This window comes from Lepidothrix coronata, unplaced genomic scaffold (genome assembly GCF_001604755.1).
Source record: "Lepidothrix coronata isolate B3197 unplaced genomic scaffold, Lepidothrix_coronata-1.0 Scaffold71, whole genome shotgun sequence".
Classification (NCBI taxonomy): Eukaryota; Metazoa; Chordata; class Aves; order Passeriformes; family Pipridae; genus Lepidothrix; species Lepidothrix coronata.
Window position 1 is genome coordinate 2,681,186 of NW_016690251.1, and position 12,551 is coordinate 2,693,736.

General features: G+C 43.4%; 1 protein-coding gene across 2 annotated transcripts in view; it reads right to left on the reverse strand.

Moving 5' to 3' along the window:
* Nucleotides 1–12,551, reverse strand: part of SPRED2 (sprouty related EVH1 domain containing 2) — a 60,261-nt gene that overhangs the window by 17,221 nt on the left and 30,489 nt on the right. For both annotated transcript variants that reach the window (XM_017818845.1, XM_017818846.1), the window contains 3 exons: nt 9,520–9,697; nt 7,981–8,149; nt 5,132–5,196 (listed from right to left, as the gene is read on the reverse strand). In XM_017818845.1, the coding sequence (XP_017674334.1) occupies nt 5,132–5,196; nt 7,981–8,149; nt 9,520–9,697 (412 nt within the window). The remainder of the gene's footprint in view (nt 1–5,131; nt 5,197–7,980; nt 8,150–9,519; nt 9,698–12,551) is intronic.

Here is a 12,551-nt window from a genome sequence, read left to right on the forward strand (position 1 = left end):
GCTACTCTAGCACAGCATCAAGAAAAAGGAAATTGCAGGCTCTTGTGGCTCCTCAATCCCTGAGCACAACTTCTGACAGAAACACATCAGTGCTTCTCTACTCTCGGCAACATCTTTTTCCACAGAGGGGTGGGATGAGATGCTCCAGCATCCCACAAAACTTACAAATACATTCCAAAGTATTTGGACCGGGTTTCTGCATGTCTACTTTACAGAAAAAAAGCTACAGTGGTTCTTTAAAAGAACCATCTGAATGTGAAACGTCCAAGCCAACAAGAAAAAATTACATTTACTGTTTATCTAATCTAACTAACATAAATCTTATAAATTTTAATAGTGAGGCTCTAACACGCTTGAGGCCCACATGGGAGATGAAAGTAGACAAAAGGTTTCATGGAAAGGCAGCAGGGAGAAATCTGTTTTTTTATTTAGGAAAGCAGGAGAGATGCAAGGAGGACTGTAATGACAACATCTGCCCCAATGTGCACCACTCTGGTGGGGAATGGGTAATTGTGCCTGTCTCTAAAATGACTACCAGCACCATCCATGCCACGTAACAAACTTCCTAACTCAAACATCCCCAAGCACAGGAGTCCACGTTCAAAAGGCACAAGGGGCACAGGATCACTCCAAACACACAATTTGGTGGTAAAAACATGAGTATGAAGACTCCTGCTGGAAGTCCAAGAAGAAAAGCAGTGGTAGCAAGATCTTCACCTTAGTGAAGCAGGAGAATGTTTTCCCTGTCTTGTAGTTGGGGAACCAAGGTAAGCAAGCTTTTAGCCAGGAGTCAACAAGGGAAGCAATGAATCAAATGTAGGCGCCTCGAAACACAACTCTGTGGCTCAGCCATGGGCCTCTAGATCATGCCTGCTCTACTTCCAAAATTTTGCAGGTCTCACTTTGAACAAAAACTAGGTTTTTAAAAACGTTATTATTGATTACATGAAACAGCTGTGATTGTACAGTGCATGTCAAACTTAGTAAGGCTGAGTTTTGCTGTTTTCTCTCTTACATTCCCCCTAACCCAGAAGGAGACTGCAGTCATTTTTTTAGAGTCACAAACCAGAATAAACATGGGAGCCGCTGCTCCTCCTGCCAGTGGGTGTCTTTTCTTTAGCACTAAAGCAGGCACAAGGCTGCAGATTTATCTGAAAAACACATGAGTGGTGTTTCAGCTGAACTGGTCATAAGGTTTCAGAACAAAACACCTCTGCTTTTTCAGATGGGATGCTAAAAGAGACCATTTCAGGCACTCTGAAGACTCTGGAAGACATTGACCTTTTTTCCTTGGACTCAATTCACATTTTTCACTTTGTGGTCATGTGGGATTATTATCTGTAATTGAAAGTAAAAGTGTAGATTAAGGAAAAAAATTTACACAAGAACCCAATTCTACGACAAATTCCGTGGCTGAGGAACTATAGAATATATTCAGCCTGCATTAAATGTTACTTCTGAATCGAATGTTAATTAAAGAAGGCTGAAGATGCAGGCTGGATGGATGAAGACAAACAGAACAATCTCAGCCCGTTGCAATGACAGCATTTTCCCCAATGGAGACAGAACGGATGGCCAGTCTTACTCAGATTGCATCTCTTGAGAGGACGATTTATAATGTACAAGACAGGAGAAATTTATTTGCTAACATATGGAAAACATTTATGGGCTCTTCTGAGGATCTGAAATTAAAGAAACACAACTACATATTGTTAAAACTTCTAAATGGAGATTTCATTTAAGAAATAAGCATTTTTCAACTCGAGTCAGTGACATTTACTTCTATATACTTTTGTTTTCTGCCCTATCAGGTACGAGCTTCAGAACAGGGGTCTGCTGTAGGTCTGAGCCACAGGAAAAACATTAGTTGGCAAAGTCCTGTTTTTAAAGATGTAACCCATGCTTCAGGAAGATGGATGGGGAGCATACACCACAGGGATGGGGCTGGGTACTGCTGCCCACGTTACCATCCTGGCACTGCAAGTTACTGCGATGGGAGGAGATAAGGCTCCTGACACCAAGCAAATGTTCACACTGCCACAACTGTAGATAATTCACCCCCTCAGAAACAAAAAAAATAAAGCCACCTTCTGGTACAAGAAAATTATTTTCCACTAAGCCACACAAGAGCATAGCCTGAAGGGGAGCTCTACCTCTAGGGCAAAACTTCTCTTTCCCATGGAAGTACCTTGCTGGATGCCTGGAAGGGCTGCATGATGAATAAACGAAGTGGATGATGCACAAGTTGCACACACAAAAATATGCACATCCCACGGAGCAGGACGGGAGCTAACATTATAAAAGCCAATTGACTGACGTTATAAGGTCAGTCAATATCCAACAGCCATGTTGGAGTCAAGGCTTCTATGTAACGAGGGTGGTTGTTTTAAAACTGGTTGGTGCAAACATCGGTGCACGATGAATTCAGGGTGGCCGGCCACAAAGCATCCTAGGAAATGTGAGGTTTTGGACTGCTGTGCTTGAACAGATTGAAACATCTTCAAGGAGAGCAGGACCTCAGGCCAAATACTTGAGGCAGCAGTGCAGCAGCAACGGCTGGGATTTTCAGAGATGGGTAAATGACTGATTAAATGACTCAATCATGCAGATGCTTTTGAAAATTCTGCCGCACGCAGTTAAGTTTATTCATGCATGAGTGGGAGAGGGGGAGGACTGTGAAGATTTTAATAACTACCCTAGGAAATAAAAAAGAACAAATGTACTTTCTCTTTAAAACACGGGGGGGGGGGGAACCCAAACCCAAAAAATCCACTGCTGTGGCTGTGAAAGAGTTTACAGAAAGTTGCAGGGAAGTTTTGTGTGGAAGGATGACCAAGTGAACTATGATACACTAGTCAAAAATATGTGCAAAGAAAGAATGAAACAGAAGGGTAAAAATAAAACATTTCACAGCCCTATCAATTTCTTCCAGTTTTAAACTGCTCCATGCTTCAGTATGTTATTTCTGGCTTATGCAGACTTCATACTCCACCATAATCTACCAGATAAATAGGAGTTGAGAGCTTTGAAGAGCTGTAGGAAAAGGAAAGACTTAATCTCAGGAAAACAAAGAAGAAATATTAGGGAAGAAGATGCCCCTAAAGCCTTATTTTTGCAGTATAACAACACATCTGCCCTGATGCAACAGCTTGACTTAACAGCACCATGAGAGGAAGCACCACCAGTGAAGACCCTCTTGCTCTCTGGAGATCACAAAAACAGGCAGAGAGTGCTGCCATGCAGGGCACAACTCATCCCCCAGATCCCAAAAAAATGCTGACTGCTGCTGAGGTTTCCCTGCTTGTTAATGCTATTGAGGATCTTCTTGCTCCTTCTCCATCAGGAATCCTACCCATAAATATCTGCACGGCAGGGAGTTACCTGTCACCTCCCTGGGGTCAAGACAGTGGGAAAAATCTCTCATAGTTTTGGCCCTTCACTTTGATTGCAGGAGTTTGAGTGATTTTGATGAAGCTGGAGCACCATTCATCCAACTTTTCCAATGCGAAACAACACCTACTTAAAGGCAACAAGTTCTTCCTCCCGGTAAAAAGCATCCTACGAGTTTAATAATCAACACTCAACCTCAAGATTGAGTGTGTGGAGAAATTCAGGAGCACTCCCAGGTCCCTAAACATCAGCCAGTAGGATTTTAGTAAAAAATATCCCTTCTTATTTCCACAGGCTACTTTTCACTGCTTAAACACTGAGTATTCCCATGTGTAACCCAGTGAGAGCTGGCACACACCCACCCAAGGCACATTTTGACAGTCATTCCCTTTCTGATGAGCACAGAACAGCCACACACACATCAAGAGCGACTGTCCATCCCCAGCAGAGCACAGCTCGTCCGGTGAATCGGGGAGCAAAACAGCACATATCGGTAAACGGCTCTGGCTCCACCGGTGCCTCCCCCCGGTCTGTCCCATCCCAGAGCCTATAAATCACTTCTGGCAGGTAGTTGGGAAGCAGCTGCTAATGATAGTTTTGCTGCAGAGTGCAGGAAGTCACCTTTTAACCCTGCCTGCTGTTGTTTGTCTCCCTGAGCCTTGACAAAAGGACAGATGCGGACAACGTGCCAGCCGTCGGGAGGATCTGGTCAAAACGCAGCAGGGAACCTGACCCGGTCCCACACTTGGTGAAACACCACCCTCAAAAACACCTTTTGGCTTCTGGTGCTTCCTGGTACCCGTTTTCAAACAGCTTGATGCTTGTACTCATTTTTTTCCCCGTTCACCTTAACGATCCAGGGAAGTATCACAAAGACAATTTTGTGATACTGTTGCTGCACAGGGGATGTCCCACCTTCCACCCTCCTGGCACTGAGGCCCCACAGAACAATGACATTTATAATATACTAATGCATATATATATGTGTGCATGGGGGGCTGCAATCTAAGGTGAGCAAATAAATTCAATAAGACAAAGTATACACTGAGTAACTCATTTTCAGCCTGTGAAACAGCCCTGACCAGATCCAGAATTTCACCTGACAGGTTTTTTTATTTTTTAACTTTCCTTTTAAAGTGTGCAAGTGTAGCCACTTCTGTTTCAGCAAAGCTCCAAAATACATTTTAGACAATACCACAAATTAACTGCAAACAACTCACTCTTATTTAAGTCACTGCTGGTTAGGTAGATGGGACATTACTGTGCCTTCCTCCACCTAAAAAGCCACTTGTTTGAACTTTCTACATTTTATGTACAGGTGAAACATCTTTAAAGTTGGCTTCTGTTAAGAACTGTGATTCAAAATCTTATTTCCATGAGTATGTACCTGAGTAGCAGCCACCTCCTTGAGTTTGTAGGAAGCTTCTCATGGACAGAGAGAAGTATTGAGAGGTGTGTGTGCACCACTCAGACTAAGCCACAGGAAATTTGAGGGTGACTATTTCTTCACTTCTAGCCCCTGACATCATCTGCTCTGACATGCTTTTCACGTGGCAGTGGGAGGCCAAAAGAAACCCAACATTCTGTAGAGGATATACTTCCATCAAATAAAACACACCCAATGGCCAAACACGATGGTGGCTGAAAGCCAACCCTGAGGCATAAAAACAAAAAACCCTTTCAAACTTGACCATGTAAACCTGAGCATGAAAGAGAACGACCTTGGGTGACATGTACTTACAGTGAAGACATCATCATCGCCGACCTCAGCCTCGTTGTGAAGGGTGGACGAGGAAGTCGTAGATCCTAGGAAAAAAAAACAACAACTTTTTAAACACATGATGACATTTCCATGCAACCTTTGTTTTTGTTTTTTTTTAATCGGCCTAGTAAACGTTTGGATTCTCACAAGTTTGTGTGTTGCAGATATGTGAAAGAGTGGCTCAAACTAAGGAAGAAAAACCCATCTTCTGGGTTTTGGAAAGGTAAAATCCAAGCTAGGTTTGCAAAGGTAAAATCTGAAAGTGTCTGTAAAAGCAACTGTGTGGCTGGCAATGCTAATTAACAATGTTAAAAATAGCAGTTACCATTTCCAATTACAGAAGACTTTAATTTCTGTAGAATGGTAAAGCTATGCACTAATCAGTGCTTGAGGTTATATCTGCAGCTGTCAAGAAACCATATAAGAGTTTTTCTTCACATATTCCCTAAATCTGGGGGCAAAATAGCCTTTTGTTTAAAAAAAACCAAACCTGACTTCGAAAATGAAGAGTTGGACTGAGTTTTTTTCTCCTTCCAAATCTGGAAGTTGTTATATACTCTAAAGGTCTTCTCTGTTATCAGCTGCTTCTCAGAAAACCACCCTGCCCCACGTAAGCAAAGCATTTGAAAGGAGCTGATACGTGTAAAACCACAGAAAAGAGTAAAATATTGGGGTGCCATTTTCACTAGTTACATGGCAATCTTCTGGAAAAGTGGGAAAGCGTATTAAAAAAAATCTTCTTCCAGTGTCTTTCCTCACCCTGTGGGTGTTCCCCTCCAGAGCCGCTGGAAAGCCCAGTCAGCACCCACATTCCAGAAGGGCATCACAGAGGGTGGCACACACCACTGTTGGACTTGACAGTAAATTTATGCTGTAGCTAAAAGGGGGTGACCCCTCTCCTTATACTAGCCCCCCTTCCTGTCTGGCTTCACCCTCCATGAGGCCTCCAAGGAAGGTGGGTGCAGCAAGATGGTCTTGGGGGAGAAACCCCAAGTCAAAGGTCTATTTTTCTGCTGTAAGCCCACTGTTAAACTGAATTACAGCCACATCACATCTCTGACCAAAATAGTTGAACGGTTCGTACCGCCTTCATTCTGGAAATTTGTTAAAATAACGTGCTTTATATAATGCTATCAGCACCAGCCTTGGCTGCTCTCAGTTGCATCATCATGAAGATGTGCAGAGCTAAGTGTGAAAGCCCACTTAAAACACTGAGTAATGTGGAAACATTTGTGCCATTTGCTACATTAGCTTCAAAATTAAAATACCCCAATGCTCTATGGAGCTGCATAGGATTCCTGTACTTGTGCACCAAACTTCTGATGCTACAGGGAATGAACTGCAGGTTAAATATTAACAATAAAGCAGTGATTTCATGAAGTTCCGAATGCACAGTCAGCTGTGCTTAATATTACCTGCTAAATTCGATCAAGTATGTGAACAAAAAATGAATGACAAATGAAGTCGGCTGCCCGACGCTGTGTGTGCATGAGCCAGTTATTGTTGTTCATTCAGAAAGCCTTATTTGGAAGTTAAGGAGGAACACATTCATGAGGATCAGCCTGTACTGTTAATGGGATAAATATAGATTTGCTGATTTTGAAGCATCTGAGATGCAGCAGAACTTGATTTTAAATACCTCCACTGCAAAATGGATCAAAAAGAGCAAAACAGGAGTTGCCAAGTATCGGCATCTCCAAAAGACCACTCAATACAGACGAGTTATCACCTCCTTGAAACTTTGCACAGTCCCGTGCCACTTACATAAAAGTCATCACTTTTATGACTCAAAATGCTATGCTTCACAGTTTTAGCAAGAAGAAGAAAGCGGAAAGTCTGGCTGTAGCTTCTTCATGTTAATTGCACAGAAAAAAGCAAATGAGTAACTATTTGAGAACATCCTTCCTCTAATTGATGAGGTATTTGCCAGCAAGGAGCACTGGAGGATTAATTGTCTCCCAGTATCTACCATGATTAATTGTCTCCCAGTATCTACCATTTTCATGCTAAAGCAAGGACAGGGTATCTAGAACATTAAGCTGTCTTATGGAGCTGGTGTCCTCAAAAATAATACATATCTGGACGTATATTTGAGTGAGTATCCTCAAAAAATGATACCATCTGTACATAAAAATGTCCCGGTCACACAGAGGGAGAAGGCAAAAGGTTTTGAACCACTAAGTCCCTACGTAAAGTGGCATGGTTAAAAAAAAAAATCAAGAAAAAACCCCCATGAAGAATCAAATGTCATTAAAATAAAGTACAATAGAATTATAGCTGTATTATGATTGCCTGATTGCAATGAAATGGGAAAAGGAAAAATTTATGACAACTTCAAAGCACGGGCAATTCAAACGCATTTTTTGCAGAATTAAAAAAACAACACCCCAAAACACAACAAAGTCTTCAAGAACTACCATTCAACTAAGAGGATGCAGACAAAACTAATTACTTCAAAATAAAACCAAAGACAAACCAAAGTTTTATTCAACTCCAGGCAAGAATTAATCCTATGATTTAACAAAGACTTCAGCAAGACGAGCTTTGACTGCACATAAAGAAGAGCCTGGGCTGTTTGAGTTGCCATCACTAGTGTGAAACCCAAGCCTATCAAAGAAAGCAATAACAACAAACTTGATGATAATTAAGGGTGAGAAGTGTGGACAGATAGGATTGAAAAATACTTGGGACTGAAACACCTTATCTCCTTAAGGGAAGAGAAAACTCAGTTCTTAAAAGCTGATTTTAAATCCATCCCTCTTCCCAGCTCCCTGACTCAAACCCCTTCCCCACTCTTCCAAGGCTGGAAGCGTCCACCTCCATGCTACCTTCAATGAGGTCCTCGATGGCTTTCCTCACTCCTCTGTCGAAGGCTCGAGCATCGGCGGGGCTTTGAAAAGTGAGCCCAAACTTTCTGTTGTCAACTTTCCAGTGGTGGAAGGTGGGGTTTGCCTTCGTGTACACCAGGTCCTTCTTCACAAAGCACTCCAGAACCACCTAGGAGGGCGTGAGCCCCAAAAGAGGAGCAAAGTCACTTTTCCCACCCCAAGGACACAGCCGGCACCATCTCAGGCCGGACCCAAAAGCAAGCCAAGTCATGCCTCGCGTAGGGGAACATCCTTCCCTACCAAACGATGACTAACAAACACCAGACTCTGTAATTGTTCTCATAACCACTGCACATTCATCTTTTGCTTGTGCTTTGAGTAGGCGTTCATTCCATAGCGCAGGAGCCTATTTTAGACCCAGGCTCAGCATTGGCACAGGTTAAGCTACTGGGGGCTCAGGTGGAGGGGGAACCTCTTCCCTCCATAATTTTGCTCAGCAGAAATTTTATCCACCACCAGCAGCAGATTTGGGAGGAGCTGCAACATTCCCCTCACCATTTTTAAATTGTTCACCCCCAGCCAGACACTCATCTCAACATTTGCTGTGCCAAAAACCATCTCTAGGGTGATGCTCTGGGAGAACAGGAATGGCTTGTCATGTCTTACTCCATCCCCCAAAACCATAAGCATGACTCCCAAATAATATCAAAAAAAGCATCCTAAGCAAAATAGAATTGCAAAAGACAAACTACAACTGAAACAGCTTTAAAACACCAGTCTTTTTGAAAGAAGGATCATTTCTGACTCCAATAATGCAGTTTTGGAGCCTGTGCAGGGAGTGCTATTTTTAAGCTGGCCCATATCTTCACAGGAGTCTATTTCAGAAGAATCAAACATATAAAAACGAGACAACAAACTGTAACATCTAAAACTGCCCCTGGAAATCAGGAAAAGGCTTTATTAATTTGATTTGTGCAGGGATAGAAGAGAGCTCCTTTTTAGATAAACAGCTACCAGGAGAAACCGAGTGTGTCAATTCATAAGAGACAACTTGTCTTCATATTCTCACTCAGCTTGTTCAAACCTTGAACGGCACGCAGCATAAATAATTCATGGCCCATTTTAAAAGGCTTGCGCTGCATTACTCAGTGCAATGTGACTGGCTTCATGGGTTCTTTACACTTCAATTCACTTCTCACTTACCCCCGCTAGGTCTTAGAAAAAAAAAGAAAAAAAAAAACCCCAAAACAACACAGGCCCTCTTTCATTCAAAGGGGATCTTTGCATGGATGTCAAAAATTTACCTGCTCCTTCCAGGTGGCAGCTTGCCAGCCCAGATAGCAAAAGGTGGCAATTCTAGATGAGGATAGGTTTGTTTTGTCCAATCTGATATTATTTGTACATGGCTGTTTTTTATGTTTTTAAAAAACAAACAAACAAACAAAAACAAACAAAAAACTTGCACAAGAATACAATAGCAATAGATTTGGGATAATTCTCATTATAAGAACAGACAAAAGTTGAATTAGGGTCTATTACCAGTTTGTCTTTCTGCCTTTCACCATGGATTAGAAATCCACTTCTTCCATTGCCCTCCGGGTACGTGACCTTGCAGACGCCAACTCTACTGAGACCGCCTCCTTCTTGCGGCAACCATCCCCCACTGGAGTCATCTCGGGTCATAACCACAGCTTTGACTCGCACAATATAGCTGTCACTGCAATGGTAACAAAACAAAAACAGAACCTTTTGTGAGCATCACACAGTCTCATCGCAGTGTTTTTCTCGAGGGCAGCATTTAGATGGCGCTGGGCTGACCCCAGCAGAGAGTTCCTGCCCAGGATGGAAGTCCACCTCCGTGATGGATGGCCTGGACCACTCAAGCCACCATAGGAAAGAGACCCATCAAACAGCAAGGGAAGAACCCATTTGGGCTTCCAGATATTAACATACAGATCGAACAACCCGTGGTTCCTGACACTCTTTCCCTCATGCAGCTGGGGACAGGGACCAAGAGAGTGGGGTGAACAAGGTAGCACCCCAAGGCCACCTTCTACAGGGTATGCATTGGGGCATCAGGTCTCCAAAGTGCTGGAAGGACACGTGGAGCTCAAATAACCCATGCACAAAGTGTTTCAAGTTTTTTGTGATCAAATTCTTGAAGCGGGTTTTGGAAGATGACACTCAAATTCCTTCACATCTGGGACAGCCTTGGGAATCATCTCAGCTCAGGTCATCAGGACTAACCATGTCCCTAAAATAGTTTCACCAGCATTTCAAGGAGCTTTGAAAGGCAGAGTGTCACAACCTCACAAGAAACTATTCTGGAAGCACCTAAGATTTGGGGATAATCCAGATGCCCACCGCAAGAGCTCAAAAGAGCCCCCACAGCGGGTGGCTCTGCTCCCCCAGGCCTCCTCTGCTCCACCCTTTCCACAGAGCAGTCACTCTATCATCTGCTGGGGACATGACCAGGGTCACTCAGAAGCAGAAAGGCCACCACAGAACGCAAGCAAAAGAAAAAGAAAGCACCTTGCACAGAATACGCAACAGACCTCGAGCTAAAACGGGTTGTCCCCAGCACAGAACTGCTGGGCAATACCCAAATCAGATTTTTGGTCCTTGATGCTTCCACTGAATCAGTGCAGCCCACCACATGTTGGACATGGATTAACACAGCGATGCTCAGGACAGCACTGGCAGCTGTGATGCCCTCGCAGGGAGGTCAGCACAGTGTGGCTGGATGTCAACCAGGCACAACCAAGGCACTGCTGGCTGCAGAGCTGCCGAGGCACCCACTGGTGCCCACAGAAGTGCTGCAGGGCACTCAAACCTGAGAACATCAAAAAAAAAAGGATGCACAAAGAAAACTGCCCCAAGGATTGTCCATCTCCAGGCCACCAGGTGAGCTCACCAGGAGGAGGAAGATCAACTTGCTCCAAGAGGGCTCCAAGAGGCAGCCCTTCAAAATGACAGGCACTATCCTTTAGGAAAAGAAATTTCTCCCTGAGGGAAGCTCTGTATCCGGACATTTTCCCAGCATCCTGTACAACATGACAACATAACCAGTGTCCTGTACAACATTACAAGCAGCAGTAGCTTTCTTCATCCTGCACCAGGTAGAACCGCCTCTTGTTTTCCAACATAATTTCTGCAACACTTTTGTAATTCAGGTGCTAATACTTAAAGTCTGAGCTTCCCTTTCTCTAACATGACCAGACCTAACATCTAAGCAAGCAGCCTCATGGAGCCTACCTGAAGGCAGTTTTGAGGACAAACCAAGGGAAGCAGTGAGCATCTTTTGGGACCAGCTCATCCCTTCTGCAGCCAGAGAGATCTCGCCAAGCACACGCTGCAATTTTCCCTTCACCGCCTTTATTTTATGGATACGCCAACTTTCTCACTGCACCTACACAATGAGGGCAGTGCACAGATGCTTGAAGTTCATCCCCTGTTGCTCGGAGGACTTTGCACTGGCTGATAAAAAGCTTTTCAGCACACTCAGATACGTGGCCCATGGGGTACCACGGCTGACACACACAAGGCATTCAGAGAAACTTTGTTCTTAAGAATATTTTTGCTCGAGTCCTTAAAGCAGCATCCTGGTACAGAAAACAAGGCAAGTGTGTCTATAAAGAGATCCAGTTACCTTTTTATTTTTTAATGAAAACCCATTTCTAGATTTTACAATAGCAACTTTACTCTTTGACTTCCTGATACTCAGAATTAAGCAAAATACCTCAGCTCATTTCCTACTGTGCAAAAACTGAGCTGCTTCCATGCAAGACAGTTTTTGTTTTCTTCTCTGTACCTTTCCCATATGGTCTACAAGGATTAGCAATTAGCAGATGAAGAAAAAAAGCAAGCCAACTATACATTTCTATATCGTTCTACAGTTCCCCAAGGATCCTTTCTAGACTTATTTTTAGCTCTCTTCTGAAGTCGGAGCCGCTCAATACGACCTTCTCTCCCATCCTCCCGCAAAAGTCATCCACACACAAACTGCTGCTTCTACTTCCACACTTGAAAATTGCCACTGGCATTATAGCTTCCTGCAGGATTTACCATTCACTTTTATGGCAGCAGTTGGAGCCTTGGGCTGTCCCAAAAGTAATGTCTGCCTTCAGTTACTCTGCTGCAAAAACAGTCCACTTAAAGGAAAATTAGCCAAGTAGCAGCTACTCAGTACTTTGTGATTCCTGCCAATTACCTGTGTTTCCATCAGCTCTCAGTAAATTCTCTAAGTTTGTAGTTATGTTTGAATACTAGTGGATGCCTACACATTAAATTTAGGTGCCCTGACTACTATCCCTGCCCATTATAATGATGACCTGGTGAAGCACAAAGCCATATGGTTTTCATCTTCATATCCACACTGATCCTGTGACCTGTAGCTCTTACAAACTCTGCCACCACATGCCAAGAGAATACCATATAAACTGCATTCTTCCCATCCTGGAGAGCTAACTCCTTAAATATATCAAGCCAGAAAACCTAGTTTCCATCCCCTTACCATGGCAAGATGCCCTCTGTTCCCCTGTTAGAGCCTTGTTCAGCAGAAGGGTTCACCT